Source organism: Triticum aestivum, chromosome 7B (assembly GCF_018294505.1).
Source record: "Triticum aestivum cultivar Chinese Spring chromosome 7B, IWGSC CS RefSeq v2.1, whole genome shotgun sequence".
Lineage (NCBI taxonomy): Eukaryota > Viridiplantae > Streptophyta > Magnoliopsida > Poales > Poaceae > Triticum > Triticum aestivum.
In genome coordinates, this window is record NC_057813.1 from 24518340 (window position 1) to 24536638 (window position 18299).

General features: G+C 47.3%; 1 protein-coding gene across 1 annotated transcript; it reads left to right on the forward strand.

Moving 5' to 3' along the window:
* The first annotated feature begins 16377 nt into the window (after window positions 1-16377).
* On the forward strand, window positions 16378-17853 carry LOC123162759 (peroxidase P7-like). The gene is made up of 3 exons (XM_044580523.1): window positions 16378-16719; window positions 16804-17001; window positions 17129-17853. Exons 1-3 carry the CDS (start codon window positions 16441-16443, stop codon window positions 17690-17692), a joined length of 1041 nt encoding a protein of 346 aa, XP_044436458.1. The 5' UTR covers window positions 16378-16440; the 3' UTR covers window positions 17693-17853.
* The last annotated feature ends 446 nt before the right edge of the window (window positions 17854-18299 follow it).

Genomic DNA, 18299 nt, shown 5'->3' on the forward strand with positions numbered 1-18299 from the left:
GTGGATTTGAAGTGAATCCGGACTGCCTTCTTTAGGGGGGCTCCTTGTGTGTCCTGGCCGATTCCACGTCACCAATCCTGTTCTGCATCAAAGTTAGTTTGTAAAGGCAAATACTTGGAGGTAGCTGAATGTCCTCTTGTGGTTGGTCCAAGGGCTCCTGATCGGACCCTGGTAAACCCAGCCGTTATACCATGAAGTAGCGCGGACTCCTCAGTTGGTGTCCGGATAGTTGGTTGTCATATCTAAATTTTGATAGGCATGCGCGACTCGCTACTTCGGCAGTTGTGTGATTTCCGCTCTAAGGGCGGGGTTCGGCCTTGCCCATAGGTGTGATTGCATCACACGGTGTTGGCCTGAGTGATTTACCACATGGAATCTAGTCAACCTGGTTTATCCTGTTGGCATGTGGTAAACTACCGCATGGTGGGAAGGTGCCAAAGATTTATTCTTTGGCGTAGCATTTTTTGGTGATCCGAAGACAACCGTTAGAGTGGTGGGCCAATAAAACTTGGCCTTTGCGCCCAGCATCTTTTAGAAGATGTTATTTGTGGCTTCATACCCGTGGGGGCTTTATGTGTTATGGAGCCCCCAGACTACTAGGTCTAGAGGTACTGCAATTGAATTGTTGTAGTTAATGTGATCATGGGCGATCGGCCGTACTTCTGAGCCCTGGGGGGGCTCTTGACTAGACGCCTCCCCTTATTGTTTCTGGCGCACGACCAGCCGCTTTGTTTTGAGGATCCGGCATTCTCTATTGGTATGCTTTTCCGTGCTTCTAGGAGTACCGTGAATTTCACACGGTTGATCGAGTGTGTGGCTTGGGCCGAAGAGGCTTGAGCTGTTCTTTGTCCGTTTACTGGACTGAGAGTTGCTGGACTTGGCACCAGTTTCCCTGTCTTGACGTTTATGACCATTGCGCCGAGGCTTAAGGATGCCTCTTCGTGTATTCTTCTTACTGTCTTGGACCGTAGTGATGTGTGGACGTCTGGGTGTGTGCCTGTGGTTCTCCTGCTTAGGTTGAGGTAGCCAGTTGTGCCAGGTATGCCCTTTATTAGGGTGGTCGAGTCCATACTTTTCGGTGGCCAGGATCTTGGTACACCTATCCACTAGCAGATATTGGTCAGCTTTGAGCTGCTCTTGCTTCCTTTGCAGGCTCCTTGCCGTGGCCATGAGCCGTCGCTTGAAGCGAACTTGTTCCACTGGATCTTCAGGCACGCCAAACTCATCATTGCCGAGGCTTTCCTCGTCTTCGAAGGGGGGTGTGTAGTTGTCCCTCTCCAAGTATCCCACCATGGCCGGTCCGGCCTGCTTGAAGGTAGGCTGATCAGGGCTGTATTCCTCTTCGGCACCATCCGGATTGCTTTCATCTCCGGGGCCGGTGTTGATGTGGCGGGGCATGGAGCGGCGCCGAAGACGCCCATGCTTTGCTTTTCCTCCTGAGGGGTTATCCTCCGTTGCCTCGTCACCATTGGTTTTCTTCGGAGTGTCCATCATGTATATATCGTATGAGGAGGTGCCGTCCACCGCCCTGTGAGCGGAGGCTCCTGTAACTCTCCTGCATCGTCGTCCATACCGTCGATGTCTTCGGAGTCGAAGTCTAGTACGTCGGTTAGATCATTGATCGTGGCAATAAAGTGGGTGGTGGGTGGGTAGCGAATTCCTTCGTCGCCTGCTTCCCACTCAAGTCGGACATAGTTCGGCCCAGAGCCTCCTGACAAAGAGAGAGACTTTAATGAGTTCAGCATGTCGCCAAAGGGCGAGTGCTGGAAGATGTCCGCAACGCTAAACTCCATTACCGGAGCCCAACCAGGCTCGGCGGGCTCGGGAGCGCGCGGACTGGAACCTACAACCGGATATGAATCCGGGGGTCCGGAGTCACAGGCTTCCTCAGAAGCGAGGCCTGTGTTCGGCTTCACCGCTGATGAGTGTGCGGCCTGCGGGGCAGGGTCCATCCCTCCGTCCTTAGGCAGCGCAACCCACTCTGGATTTAGATCCGGGGCTACTGCAGGGGTGATATCCCGAGCATCGTCTGATGGCAGGTCTAAGCCGTGCACATCGTAACTGTTCGGTGCTCCTGGCATAAGCTCGAACCTGATCTGATGGCCATAGGCAGATCAAGTCTCCGTGAGTGTCCTCCGTGTAGTTCAGGATTCCGAACCTGATCTGATGGCCAGGGGCGTAGCTGCCAATCTGCTACAGATGGCCAAGCGAATTGGCCTGCAGGGAGAAGCCGCCGAACACGAAGATCTGTCCGGGGAGAAAAGTCTCACCCTGGACCGTGTTGTTGATGATGATTGAAGGAGCCATCGAGCTTTGCGATGACGACACAGAGGAACTCTCAATGAAAGGACCAATGTCGGTGTCAAAACTGGCGGATCTCGGGTAGGGGGTCCCGATCTATGCGTCTAGGCTGATGGTAATAGGAAGCAAGGGACACAGATGTTTACCCAAGTTCGGGCCCTGTCGATGGAGGTAAAAACCTAATTCCTGCTTGATTAATATTGAAGATATGGGTAGTACAAGAGTAGATTTACCACGAGATCATAGAGGCTAAACCCTAAGAGCTAGCCTATGATGGTATAATTGTAATTGTGATCGGCCCTCTAAGGACCAACCTCTCCGGTTTATATAGACACCGGAGAGGGCTAGGGTTTACATGGACTCGGTTACAAGGAAGGAAACACAATATCCGGATCGCCAAGCTTGTCTTCCATGCAAAGGAGAGTCCCATCCAGACACGGGCCGAAGTCTTGAGTCTTGTATCTTCACGCTTCAATAGTCCGGACGTTGTACACAGTCCGGCTGTCTGGATACCCCCTAATCCAGGACTCCCTCACCCCGGGTCTATCTCTTATCATATTGGCTTCCAATTTACTTGTATTTGCATCTTTACTTTTTGCATCTATATTATAAAATACCAAAAATATATTTATCTTATCATACTATCTCTATTGGATCTCACTTTCGCAAGTGGCCGTGAAGGGATTGACAACCCTTTTATTGCGTTGGTTGCGAGTTCTTTGTTTGTTTGTGTAGGTACGTGGGACTTTTGAGGAGCCTCCTACTGGATTGATACCTTGGTTCTCAAAAACTGAGGGAAATACTTACGCTACTATTGTTGCAACACCCTTTCCTCTTCAAGGAAAACCAACGCAAGCCCAAGACGTAGCAAGAAGGATTTCTGGCGCCTTTGCTGGGGAGGTCTTTGCTCAAGTCAAGACATACCAAGTACCCATCACAAACTCATCTCCCTCCCATTTACATTATTTGCCATTTGCCTCTCGTTTTCCTCTCCCCCACTTCACCCTTGTCGTTTTATTCGCCCTCTCTTTCCCAATCTCCTCCTCTCTTTTTGCTTGCCTTTTTCTGCTTGCTTATGTGCCTGTTTGTCCTTATGGCTTCGCCTATGGGTTCTGACCACCTTCTCAGAAGGATGGAAGATACTGAATCAAATATTAGAAGCTTTATGAATTTGCAATTTGAGCATAATAATTTCTTTAGAAAAGAGCTTAAGGAACAAAAAGGTTTTTGGGGGTTTATGAACAAAGAGCTTGATGATATGAATAAAGAATTTTATGGTGTTAACGCTCAAATTACTCGTCTTGAAAATGTTATAGCCAAAATTTCTGATAAGCAACCACCTTAGTCAGTAAGATGGACGCTAAACCAGAAAAGTTAGATGAAAATAATGATGAAGATCTCAAAGTGATTGATGCGTCTCCTATTAGATCTATGTTTTGCAATATGAATTTTGATAATTATGGGACTGATGATGAATCGACTTTGCCTAGAAGGCGTCCCAAGAATTCGGAGTTTTTAGATCTTGATGCTAAATTTGGTAAAAGTGGGATTGGAGAGGTCACAACTTGAAATAGCATTGAACCCACTATCTTGGATTTCAAGGAATTTGATTATGATAATTGTTCTTTAGAAGGTTGTATTTCCTTGTTGCAATCCGTTGTTAATTCTCCTCATGCTTATAGTCAAAACAAAGCTTTTACCAAACATATTGTTGATGCCTTGATGCAATCTTATGATGAAAAACCTAATTCGGAAGTTTCTATACCTAGAAAACTTAATGATGAGTGGGACCCTACTATAAAGATTAGAATTAAAGATCATGAGTGTTTTGCTTTGTGTGATTTGGGTGCTAGTGTTTCCACGATTCCGAAAACTTTATGTGATATTCTAGGATTCCATGATCTTGATGATTGCTCTTTAAATTTGCACCTTGCATATTCCACCATTAAAAAGCCAATGGGAAGGATCAATGATGTTCTTATTGTTGCAAATAGAAATTTGGTGCCCGTAGATTTTATCGTTCTTGATATAGATTGTAATCTTTCTTGCCATATTATTCTTGGTAGACCTTTCCTTAGAATGATTGGCGCGATTATTGATATGAAGGAAGGGAATATTAGATTCCAATTTCCATTAAAGAAAGGCATGGAGCACTTTCCAAGAAAGAAAGTCAAATTACCTTATGAATCTATCATGCGGGCTACTTATGAATTTAGTGCCAAAGATGGCACCTGTTAGATCTATCTTTGCTTTTATGCCTAGCTAGGGGCGTTAAACGATAGCGCTAGTTGGGAGGCAACCCAATTTTTCTTTATGTTTTTTATTTTTGCTCATGTTTAGTAATAAATCTTGCATCTACCTAATTTATCATATTTGCTTCCAATTCACTTTTATTTGCATCTTTACTTTTTGCATCTATTATAAAATACCAAAAATATATTTATCTTATCATACTATCTCTATTAGATCTCACTTTCGCAAGTGGCCGTGAAGGGATTGACAACCCCTTTATTGTGTTGGTTGCGAGTTCTTTGTTTGTTTGTGTAGGTGCGTGGGACTTTTGAGGAGCCTCCTACTGGATTGATACCTTGGTTCTCAAAAACTGAGGGAAATATTTGCACTACTATTGCTGCATCACCCTGTCCTCTTCAAGGAAAACCAACACAAGCTCAAGATGTAGCACATACCGACCGGTGGGATGGATCCCCACCTCGCCCTCTTGCCATGGAACAAGGTTTCTCCCCAAATCCCTCTCTCTTTGCCTCATAGTTTTGCTTCTAGGTTTTGGGGAGATGCATGTTGTTCTTGAGATTTTTGGCCAAACCTTTGCAAGAGAAGGTTGTAGGAGAGTAGTAGTGCAGTAGAAATGCTATTTGGTATGTTGCCACACGGTATTTTTGATCAACCGTAGTACCGATCCAATGTTGCGGATGTGCCTAGATCCGTTTCGTGCCAGATTTGATTCTGAGCGGTACTACCGTGTCTCCCGTGCGGTGCTACCACTCTGGACGCATCCGCCTCGTGCGGTACTACCGCTCCTCTGGAGTAGTACTACCGCTCGGGGCACGGAAGTAAAAAAATTCTTCCACTGTAGGTGCGGTACTATCGTGCCATCCCGGCGCAGTACTACCACGGCTAGAGAAGAAGTAAAATTTTACGTCCGCTTAGTGGTGAGGTACTACCGGTGACATCTAAAGTACCTTGTTACGACTACCCAATCTTATTTCTATGCATTTCGTTTGTTTTGGCTTTATTCTTTGCATTGATCCTTCTTGTTTCTCTCGTTTGTTTTTGTGTTGTGTGTCATAGGTGGTGGCTCCAATGTCCGTCGCTCAAATCCAAGCCGCGACACGAGCTCGAAGCGGCTTCGCAATCAAGAAGCACCGGAGGGCACCAATGCCCAACCACGCAATGTCAAGAAGACCGCCAACAGGTACAAGGAGCCAGTTCTTGGCATGGATGAGATGCCTCTATCTGAGTTCATCATTCCAAGAAGGATCAATCCCTATGTGAACCCTCGTGAGAATGTTAGAGGGAATGAGTTGTTTTGGACCAAGCAGCAGAATCTCATCTACATCGATGTGATCAAGTCCAAGCACAACCTATGTTCCAATGCAATGGATTGATATGAATCATCTGAGGAAGGACCGGAACTACTTTGGTGAGGCATTGGACTTGGTGGAGCAGTTTGGCATTGAAGATTCATCACGTTCCATATGGACTTTGACCCGGAGCTCGTGGCGCAGTTCTTTGCCTCCGTCCACTTCCACACGGATGGGGAGTGGACTATGACCTAGATGACCAATGGGAAGAAGCCATTAGCTACTTGGAAGGAATTCATGACGCTGCTACATGTCCGTAATGAGGGGCACGATGTGCCCGTTGGTGCCCACCCTCACGGCAACCCAGAGTCCGCCAACAAGGACAAACTTATGTTGTTTCTTGTGGAGAAGAAGCTACCCAATGGCACTCAGTCTTGGCTGCTCAACCCCTTCCTCGATGTCATGCGCCGAATCTTCCGAAACACTCTCTTTCCACGTGTCGGTAAAAAGCATAAAGTGCATGCTTATCTCGTGGATATGATGCTTCTGTGTGAGGAGGCGCGTCATCATGCTGCCCAGCCTCTGGACATCTCTCATATCATGTGGAATGAGCTCCAGTTTACGGTCTACAATCACAAAGTTCCCATCTATGGTCTGTACCTGCACCTTCTAATCTCGATGACCTGGGACAAGATGTTTCCGGAGGAAGACTTTTCTGCTCCAAACTGGATTCGCCACGAGCCTATCAAGTTGCGTCAGAAGAACAAGGGGGCCAATACCACCACCAAGGCTGAGGCTTCTAGGATGAATGTGGATGAGGACGAGGTTGAGGAGGAGGAGGCTGAGGAAAACTCTGTTGGGTATACTCCTCCATCTATTGAGCCCTCTTGGGACAAGAAGCTGAAGCCAAAGATGAAGACCATGTTCTGCATGCAAGCCAAGGGACAGTACAGGACCCATGTTGCTTCCAAGGAGAGTCGCCAGCACGACAAGAGGACCTTGAGGATGTTCAGCAAGATCGTGGAGAGTGGGTCAGAGGTGAACATCGCTCCAAAGGCTGACTGGATAGCCAAGCAGGGCTATCAGTGGACCGAGTCAAAGGAGGAGACCATCCCAGCTGCCGAGTCCGATGAGGAGCGTGTTGAGTGATCTCTGCAGAGGATGCTACCACCTGTGTCATAGGTGTCCTCTCTGCCTTTCTGGTGTCTCGATGCCAAAGGGGGAGAGAGTGTAGGATTTGCTTTCGTGTCTCTTTGTTTTCATTTTGTTGGACCTTCGTTTGCGTTGCTTTGGTTTGGTTTATGCTCGTGAGACCTGGTACCTTATCATATGGTGTAAGACATATGCACTCAAGCTTATCTTATTGTCTATTATGCTTAGAAGTTCGTGAGACTATGCTATCTTGTGCCCTTTACTTTATGCTCATTTTCATTGCCTTGCCTCCATGCTTAGTGTTATTTATATTGTTGCAAGGAATGCCTCATCTATAAAATATAAGGGAGTGTTGATCCTAGTATGTGTGTCATGTAGTCCAAAGCATTTATATAGAGTGTCCACATCTAGGGGGAGCCTGTCTATATTTTGTAGATGTTGGGTTTGCTTATATTCATTGTTGCACTCTTGTGTGCAAATCCCATATTGTCATCGATCCACCAAAAAGGGGGAGATTGTAAGGGCATATTTCACCCTATGTGGTTTTGGTGATTGATGACAATGCGTTTGCGGACGAATCGGGTGCATTGAGAATTTTAGATATCTCATGTCTAAGCACAAGACGATTTGATGCCCCTCGGAGCCTAGTGAAGACGGCGTTTCTCTACTTTTCTTTTCAGTGGACTTGAGTCGTAGAAAAGCCGTACTATTAAGAGGGGGTCCGCTTTGGAAAGTTTAGGGTGGAATCAACACGTACACGTCTGTCCCTGTGAACCACCTTTCCTTTGCTTCTTTGGAGTGACGGCCGTTTATCCGTGTCTTTGCAAAATGAAGGACTCCTAGTGTTGGTGAGTTGTGGCATGCGGTAGTACTGCTCAAGGGAGCAGTAGTACCGCAGCGGCCCACAGTAGTACCGGACGGGGAGGCGGTAGTACCGCTCCACGGGCGCGGTAGTACCCTGGCCTCGGGCCCAGCATAGCAACACGAGCGGAAGTAGGGGCGGATGTAATTTTTAACATCCATGCCCTACGCGGTAGTACTGCTCCCTATATGTGGTAGTACCGTGTCCGATTTTTGCACAGATCAAAACTCAGGGGAAGTAGCCACGGATGTACTTTTATTCGTCCGTGCCTTCCCAGCCCAAACAAACCCTGCCTTGCGGTAGCACCACAAGGGCGAGCGGTAGTACCGCTCCGGCGGTTGTACCGCTCTTTGCTTCAACGCAACAGGGCTGGTCTGGATCCTGCCGCGCAAGCGGTAGTACCGTAGTGCCTTGCGGTAGTACTACAGGCCCTTGCGGTTGTACCGCATGTCTAGTGCGGTAGTACTGCATGTCGCGGGCTGGATAAGTGGGTAACGGTTGGCTTTGTTCTATCACTATATAAGGGGGGTCTTCTTCTCCGAGTCGACCACCTCTTCCATCCCCAAGCTCCATTGTTGCTCCAAGCTCCATTTTTTCCCGATCTCTCTCCCTAGCCAATCAAACTTTTTGATTCTTTAGGTATTGGTTGACAAGGCCTCGATCTACACTTCCACCAAGAGAAATTTGATCCCCCCCCCCCACTAATCCCTTGTGGATCTTGTTACTCTTGGGTGTTTAGCACCCTGGACGGTTGAGGTCACCTCGGAGCCATATTCCATTATGGTGAAGCTTCGTGGTTTTGTTGGGAGCCTCCAATTAAGTTGTGGAGATTTCCCCAACCTTGTTTGTAAAGGTTCGGTTGCCGCCTCCAAGGGCACCAATAGTGGAATCATGGCATCTCGCATTGTGTGAGGGCGTGAGGAGAATACAGTGGCCCTAGTGGCTTCTTGGCGAGCATTGTGCCTCCACACCACTCCAATGGAGATGTACTTCCTCTCAAAGGAAAGGAACTTTGGTAACACATCCTTGTCTCCACCGACTCCACTCTTGTTTATCTCCCAATCTTTACTTGTGGAAGCTTATATTGTGTTATGTCCCTTGCTTGTTTGTGTTCTTGTTGTTTATGCATCATATAGGTTGCTCACCTAGTTGCATATCTAGAGAACCTACTTTGATGCAAAGTTTAATTTGGTAAAGAAAAGCTAAAAATTGTTAGTTGCCTATTCACCCACTCTAGTCAACTATATTGATCCTTTCACTAGGCTACTCCGATTTATGTGATGAGTCTTGCAGGAGAAAGAAGCACACCTTGCACATTCATCGCAGGAAACCAACCAAGAGCACTTGCTGCATGGATCACGTGATATCTTTGTTGGCCTATGCCGAACAATCTACCAAAGATGTCGAGGACTAAGCTACTTTAATTTTGTGACGAGTCTTGTAGGAGAAAGAATCACACCTTGCACCAAAAATCCCGACCTCCACCGCTTAGCATCATCACGGCCGTGTTGCTCTATCCTGGTACAACTCCGACTTCACGCTTAGGGATATGCTGAATGGTTGATGACGAAGGGCATGCCTCTACCTTGCTCCTCTTGTCATGATCATCTTTGCCACATGAGTTGCAATGTCACCGGAACCCCCAACACTATTAACCACGATGTTGTGCATGCCCAACTAAAGAAAAGCACAAACGGAAACCATGGTCTTCAAACTACCCTCCAAGGACGGAACATGATGGTGAACCACTGTTGCCGCCCGATGTTGCACTAGGATCTAGCATTTTCCCTGAAGACATAACTTGGCGGGTGGGGGGGACCACAACAATCCTCGACTGCATCTCCAAGGAGAATAACGACGCCCATCGGTGTTGTTGCGGCTGACAAGGCCCAACAAGCCTTCCCCACAATCCGATGCCCCCATGCAACCGACAACAATTATCCATCTACCAACCCGTTGAGATGTGCATCACTAGTGTGGCGATGGCACCAAAGCCACACTTGAGCCACCACCTCCCTTGCCTCCATTCGTAAGAGCGCCAGATCTGGACGAGTCTGCACGGACCCGGCGACCATCCCTACAAGTGCCGCTATAGAGGAAAACCTATCTGACATGCCACCACCAGAGCTTGGAGGATGGGTTGCCTCCCCGTCGCACCAAGCCATGCGAGCAGCCAGATCAACAATGCCGCTTAACCTTCCCTATGCCCGAAGCCATAACCGCTGGAAATCGTGCCTCCTTGAGGAGGGAGGAGCAGCTGGCAAGATCGGGATGAGCCCGAGCCTCCTCAACCATGAGCAACAGTCGACACGCAAGGCCAAGGACCTCGCCGCCACAACACAGCCCCGCGGGTGGATGCGCCAGCACATGCCCCATCGAGCGCCACCACCACCATCCTAGAGCCGCCGCACGAAGACCACACAAAATCCCCACCCCACCTTTGGGAACAAGGCCCGCTAACAACACGGCAAGGGCCAGCGCTAACGGCAGTGGGCGGAGCTGGCAGAGGAAGGTCAGTGGCCAGGGGGCTAGGATTTCCCTGAGATGCTAGGGAGAAGCGGTGCAGGGGTCAGGCCTGAAGTTATCGTGTCTGATTTTGTGACGCCAATTTAGATCGCCTAACCTTAGGCATGTATGACAAAAAAGTGTAGCAAACGTTGGCAAACTTAGTCTATGGACCAAACAGGGTTCCCCCAAGATGCCAGGGAGAGGCGGCACAGGGGTCATGCTTGAAGTTATCGTGTCTGATTTTGTGACGCCAATTTTGATCTAACCAGTAAACTGTTATTTCTTAGACAAGATAGTTTGGGCTGAAAAGGCAGTCAATCTTATCCTAGGCTAATGTTATATGGCCATTGTGTTGAGCAGTTAATCTTATCGTAGTCAATGTTATATGTCCATTGCCTGGAGTATGCTGACTTTAAGGTGATGACTTTACTATTATGCAGGTCGCAAGCCAATGGATGGTACCTGCTTGCTTTGATGTCACTACTTGTAAGTAATGTACACATAGTTTCAAATGTATGAGGAAGGCATATGATTTCTCATCCGATTCCTTCTCCGACATAGAGGCATTATGGTCTACCTCAGTTGCAGAGCACAACAAAGGCGTCATCAACCAAGGAAAGGGTTCACAGCCGGTCGTCTGTCTAGTTTGGTATAATATGAAAGTTGGGTGGGGCCAAAGAAGGTTTTGGCTCCAGCGTATCTGGCCATCAGCCAGCCATGGTATATGATAACCGGAGTTACATTGGTCCACTGACTGGACTTAAAAGAAGCTCTGCTCTGCTAGAGACCCTTGATCATGCTTCTAGCTCGCAATGGATGTCAACCGAGGTCCAAGTCAGTAATGGCTCATGTTTAGTCTGTGCGAAGAGAGCCAAGGGTCAAAAACCTCTGCAACTGCGTGGCTATGTTCCAACATTTCATGTCATGTGACATCGCCATCTAGTTGTAAAAAACTCTGTGTCTATAATAATAATGGACTGCTTTGGGACATAATAGGCGAGAGGTAATTCAGTAGGAAGAGGCTAGAGTTGATGTTTTCTTTCTTTCTTTCTTTCTCTTCTTCTTTTCTTCTGTGAAAGGATGAGTTGCTTCTTGTAGGTTAGTTAGCCTTTCGAGTTTTCAAGGTGGCTATGCTTCATCTTGTTAGTACTGGACGAGCTCATATGAAAACAGACGAAGCCCTCAATAGTTTATGAGGGTTTCTTTCTGGGATAAATGCTGCCAATCGGCGTGAGATCGCGTTGATCGCTCGCTTACCATGCTTCCCCTGCCCTTGACCAGCAGAGTTACGAGTGGTGGTGTGCGGAGCTGCAACCGTTGCTAGGAGCATGGGCATGCACTGCTATGAACTGCCTGAGGAGGTGGTGCTGCGTGTGGTGACGGTGGGGTGCGGTGAACAAAGGGCATCTGTGCTGCAAGCGGCAGCACAGATTGCTGGTGGTGCTGAGATGTCGCATGCCGGAGTTGCGAGCAGGGTGACGAGGCCACATGATAGTGCTGCAAAGGCCGTTTGTCGAGACATCGTGGGAGGTGGAAGGTACAAGGGGCTACGGCGTGGCGAGGCTGGAAGTGGAAGATAGAAGTTTTTTGGCTGCGATATGATGGTGCTGAAGAGGGGAGGTGGAGAAGTTTTTTATTTTTGGCTGCGATACGATGGTGCCGAACTGTCTTGCTAAGAAGAAACTGTTGGTGAAATTGTCAAGGCGTCTTGGGAGAAGGCAAAGCTGGATGGAATCGGCCCGACGCTCGCAGAGAGGACTCGAGCGGTACATGCACAGATCTACATTCCTGGGATCGCGAAATCCTGAAAGGTTGCAGAGAATTAATAAATTAAAATAATAATTAGAGAAATTGAAACGTGGCCCTATGAACGCGGATTCCCGTTCTAGGCAGAAAAAAATTGTTGTTCTCATTGAGAACCTGTTGGATCAAGAAGAAATTTTCTGGTTGCAAAGAGGCCGAGCAAATTGGTTGATGCATGGAGACCGAAATACTTCTTTTTTTCATAATGCAGCCACGGCTAGGAATAAGGTAACCAATTTAGGCTGATCAGCCTGTGTAATCTGGTGTGTAAAATAATTGCAAAAATGATTGCCTCTCGCCTGAAGGTCTTCCTACCATATATTATTAGCCCAACTCAGAGTGCTTTCGTTCCTGGAAGATTGATTACAGACAATGTATTGGTGGCATAATGCTTTCACATCATTAAGACAAAGAGAGCAGGCAAAGAAGGTTTGTGGGCAATAAAACTGGATATGCACAAAGCTTATGATCTGTTTGAATGGCCTTTTCTCAAGGAGATTATGCTCAAACTTGGATTTCAGGAGGTGTGGGTAAATTTTATTATGAAGTGCGTCTCCACTGTTGAATGCCGAATTCGGTTTAATGCAGAGGAAAGTAAAAAAAATTAAACCTACTAGGGGTCTGAGGCAGGGAGATCCGCTATCTCCCTATCTTTTCTTGTTATGTACGGAGGGACTAACTACCCTATTAACGCATGCGGAAGTAAATGGAAATATTTCAGGTGTAAAGGTCTCCAGAGATGCTCCACCTTTTACGAACCTTCTCTTTCTTGATGACTCTTTAATCCTTATGAAAGCAAATTTGCAAAGTGCAAAAGCGCTGAAATTGATTATAGATTTGTATTGTGCAGCGTCTGGGCAGATGGCCAGTGTTGATAAATCCAGCATCTTTTTTAGTCCTAATACAAGTGTGGAGATTAGAGAACAAATGTGTACAATTCTTAATATTATGACTGAGGCCCCAAACAATAAATATTTAGGAATTAGGATTGCTAGACAATGTGGGTTTAACTGACTGTGTTCAATATTTAATTTATTGTATTGTTAAAAGGGTCAGTGGTTCGAAGGAAAAACTTATGTCGGCTGGAGGAAAGGAGATCTTGCTTAAAGCGGTTGTTCAAGCCATACCCATGTATGAAATGTCGGTCTTTAAAATTACTAGAAAAATTCCAAAGGAATTATTGACGCGATGGCACATTTCTGGTGGGGAGACGAGGACAACCAAAGAGGATGCATTGAATGGCCTGGTGGAAAATGTGTGTACCCAAGAATCAAGGAGGAATGGGCTTTCAGGATATCCATTGTTTCAATTTGGCTATGCTCGCTAAACAGGCCTGGCGTCTCATTGAGAATCGAGATTCTCTATGTGCTACCATTTTGACTGTCAAATACTATCCTGACGGTGACTTGTTGAACACTAAACTAAAGAAGGGCTCTTCCTTCACCTAGCAAAGTATTATGAAAGGTGTGAGTACCCTGAAACGGGGTCACATTTGGCTAGTGGGGAATTGTCAGAATGCCTGGATTACAAGTTGTGCAAACTGTAAAATTATTACTTTCTAACGGAGGGCAATTGTTGTGTAAGGTAGCAGATTTGATTGATTCGGTTCTTAATATTTGGGATGAAGATCTTCTCAATTAGACCACATGGCCTATTGATGTTCAGCGAGTACTCGTGGTCCCTATCTCACAACATGATATGTCAGATTTTGTAGCTTGGAATTTCACGAAGAATGATACGTTTTCGGTTTTGTCTGCTTACTTTGTGGAATGAGATCACCAATATGAAAACAAGTTGCAGCATACCAATGGGATGGGACTTACCGCGGTTAATCCCATTGGGGGTAGGATTTGGAAACTCTCCTGTCCGGCAAAGGTTAAAATATTTATTCACGAAGAATGATACGTTTTCGGTTTGGTCTGCTTACTTTGTGGAATGAGATCACCAATATGAAAACAAGTTGCAGCATACCAATGGGATGGGACGTACCGCGGTTAATCACATTTGGGGTAGGATTGGAAACTCTCATGTCCGGCAAAGATTAAAATATTTATTTGGCGCACGCTTCATGGTACTCTTCCGTGTCGTGTTAAGCTAGCCAATAGACATGTAGAAGTTTCACCGAATTGTCCTGTCTGCTCGTCCGGACCAGAAGACACAAAACATGTGTTGTTTCTATGCAACATGGCAAAATAAGTGTGGAGAAGGCTAGGGATGGATGGTATTATCAACAGAGCTTGTGAAGTAGATTATGCGGGTGAGGCAGTTTTGGAATTTTTACTTTCAATGCCATATCAGGAGTTATGCATTATGGGCAATCAAAATGTGCATGAAATGTCGCCATATCAGCCTGGTACTTGCGGTGGGAAAGGCATAAATTGGTTCATAACGAGACAACTCAAAACGCACAACAAATTTCCATGGGAATACCTGCTTTAATAGCTAATTTTGTTACCGTCTCTTTGTCGAAGGTTTCCATGAAGAGAGGGGCATGGTCTTGGCCCCCGACGGGGTTTGTGAAACTTAGCGTCGATGCTTCTTCGACAATGAGTTACTTAGGGGTATGATGGGGGCGGTCCTAAGAGACGATAAAGGTAGGTTCATTACTGGGGAAATGGTCACATTGACTGGTGTGCGGATGTACTGATGGCTGGAGCTCTGGCCCTAAAATTCGGCCTATCACTGCCGCAGAGGACATGATGCAACCACATTATTATTAACTGGATAACACGGAGGTGATCGACACCATGAAGGAAGGAGGAAGATCCTCGGGAGCAGGAACGTCAATTTTTAATAATTGTTTTCATTTAGCTTGTGATTTTCCTATTTCTAGATTTGAGCATTGTATAGAGGAGCAAATAAAGTCGCTCGTGAACTTGCCAAATTGGCTAGATTGCCAAATTGCCAAATTGCAAAGAACCTGCATGGGGAGTCGTCCGTGATCCTTGTCACGGCTTCTAGACAGTCTGAAGCCACACATATGGACTGGACGTGTAGATCTTTAGCGAGTGCTAGCGCCTCGCTGCATGCCTGGGCCTCGAGAATCGCCGGGTCTAGGAGGCCTTCAAAAATGATAGCAGAAGCCCCAAGGTAGTTTTTTTTTTTTTGAGACAAGAAGCCCCAAGGTAGTTACCATGTGTACTCCAGCGTAATTACCTACCAGGGGCCAAGTAGAAGTAGTAGTCTATGGCCACGAGTGGGCTTTTATATGGGCCTTTTTCCCCATAATTTTTCATAATCTCCGTTTGGGTTAACGGGGGCCAGGTACGTATATTCCTTAGCCTAGTCGCTAATTACGCGTCGCTTCTGAATAAATCGTCGATCCTTAGGGGGAGCCAGGCCCCTGCTCGCCCCTGGCTCCGCCACTGCTCCCTCCGTCTTAAAATCTACGTAAGACCATTTTTGAGAGTATGTATTTATCTAGCTAATCCTGTAAAAAAATGATCTAGCTAGATGGGGCGACGTGAATCAATCTGTGTGGTTGAATGATTAGAGGGACTGTGGTATCCCCAGTCCACCAGAGTTCAAATCCTGGTGCTCGCATTTATTTCTGGATTTATTTAAGGATTGGTATGCGTGTGTGCGTTTATAGGAGGAAAAAAGCTAGATGGGGCGACGTACGTGTAAAGTAGTTGCCTCCGGCTCCGTTTGTCTTGCTCACCATATAGAGAGTAGAGACTGAACATTCGTCGTCGTACTGTTGCGTAATGTGCGCTTGCATGTGCATGCTGTTGACTACTGTAGTTTACTGATGCTGATAATAACACCTCAACGACATTCTCATGGTTAGTTGACCGCCAGTCGCGCCAGCTAATTAAGCTTCTACCGTACGGCCAACACATCTCACGGCCGATATATGCCTGCCTCTGCCTCTGCCGAGGCTACGCGTGTCACCGCCACTCACCGTTCCTATGCAATATAGAGCGCGCCGTGTTTACTTGTAGTCCCTACGTGGTCCAGCCACCTTGAAAGTTTGGCATGCTCTTCGTTTAACAATGTCTGTGCCGGCAACTCCCCGTAGTTGCACCAAACGACGGTTGATTATTTTCAGGAATCTAGCTAGGACGAAACTTATCGTGCCACCTTGTCAGCATATTCTCACATGGCAGAGGCAAAAAATTAGAGTTATGTGTATGGAAGCGGAAGAGCATTATAAATAGGGCATCATGGATGCACAACACTTCATCAGCTCAGCTCAGCTCCAAAGAAAGCCTCCCTAACTAGCTCTCTTGAGACTTGGGAGCTTAACATTGTTGTGACTTGTGAGCCCCCATGGCTTCGTCCACTGTCTGGCAGTGCATTGTTGCTCTCTCCCTCTTCTGCTCCGCCGCCTACGGCTACGGCTACGGGCAAGACAACGGCAACGACAACGGCTACGGGCAGGGCAACGGGAACGGGAACGGGAACGGGCAGCTGGATCCGAGGTTCTATGAACAGAGCTGCCCTCCTCTGGGGTTCATCGTGCGCGTGAGCATGATCAAGGCCGTCCTCACGGAGCGCCGCATGGGCGCCTCCCTCCTCCGCCTCTTCTTCCATGACTGCTTCGTTCAGGTAAAATACACTAATCATGCATGCATGCACGTACGAGGTTACATTCGTGATCACGTCAAGATCATGCATGTATGTTTTTCTCAGGGCTGCGACGGGTCCATTCTCCTGGACGACGTGCCGGCGACCAACTTCACCGGCGAGAAGACCGCCTTCCCCAACGTCAACTCCGTCCGCGGCTTTGAGGTCATCGACGACATCAAGAGGAACGTGGAGTACGTCTGCCCGGGCGTCGTCTCCTGCGCTGACATCCTCGCCTTGGCCGCACGGGAAGGCACAGTCCTGGTACGTACCTCGTTCGTGCATGGCGTACATGTTCTCCATACATGTGTATAGTGTATAGACGTACATTACTACACTGGGTACAGTTACAGACCACACTCATGCATGTGTATCTTGCCACGCACCGCAGCTCGGCGGGCCAAGCTGGGCGGTGCCGCTGGGCCGGCGGGACTCGACGACGGCGAGCCTGGACGGAGCGAACAGCGACCTCCCAGGACCGTCGCTGAACCTCACTGAGCTCATCCAGTCGTTCGCCAACAAGAGCCTGAGCCCGCGCGACCTCACGGCGCTCTCCGGCGCGCACACCATCGGCTTCTCGCAGTGTGTCTTCTTCCGGGATCACATCTATAACGACACCAACATCGACCCCGCGTTCGCCGCGGAGCTACGGCGCGGCTGCTCCACCCCGACGGGCTCCGGCGACACCAACCTGACGCCGCTCGACACCCAGACGCGGTTCGTCTTCGACAACGCCTACTACCCCAACCTCGTCGCGCGGCGGGGTCTGCTGCACTCCGACCAGGAGCTTTTCAATGGCGCCGCCCAGGACGATCTGGTGCGGCAGTACAGCTCGAACAGCGCGCTCTTCTTCTCCGACTTCGTGGCCGCCATGATAAAGATGGGGAACATCAGCCCGCTCACCGGGAATGCCGGCGAGATCAGGCGCAACTGCAGGGTTGTCAACAGCAGCTGATCCCTCTCAGACTTCCAGGTTGCAAAACAAGCAACTTGCGGAAAAGCAAGGAATGTATCTTAAAAAGTTTGTGTAACTAATTATTATTTTCGTTTAAATCTCACCTCTGTAATAAGTTCACTGTACGCCGAGAATTTTCTGTTATCAACCACTTGTTGTTACTTTTTTGGCAGAATTGAGTTCAGTTTATTTGATTAAATTTCAAATTTGGTTCTGATAGAATTTGAACTTGATTCTAAAATATCCCAACAACAACTTTTATTTTTGTATGCTACATGGAAATTTAAGTTATTCATTATACAAAATTTCGTTGTCTAAATTTGAACTTCATCTTCACACATCAAAATTAGCTTGGAATCAGACATGGGGTATCTAATCTCAAGCATAAATGCACCTGCATGAATTGTAAATACTGAACAAATAGTACAAAAAAAAATCTGAGATTTTTTGTGACGAACATCAACGAAAGTTCTAACATCCTGCAAAATTTCACTTTGAAAAGACATCCTTGGAGGCCTGTACAAAGAAACAAAATTCAGGGCTAAAAAGGACGCATTTTGGAGTACTCTTTTTTTGTGCTTTTTGCACACAGCTCCACGGATGTCTT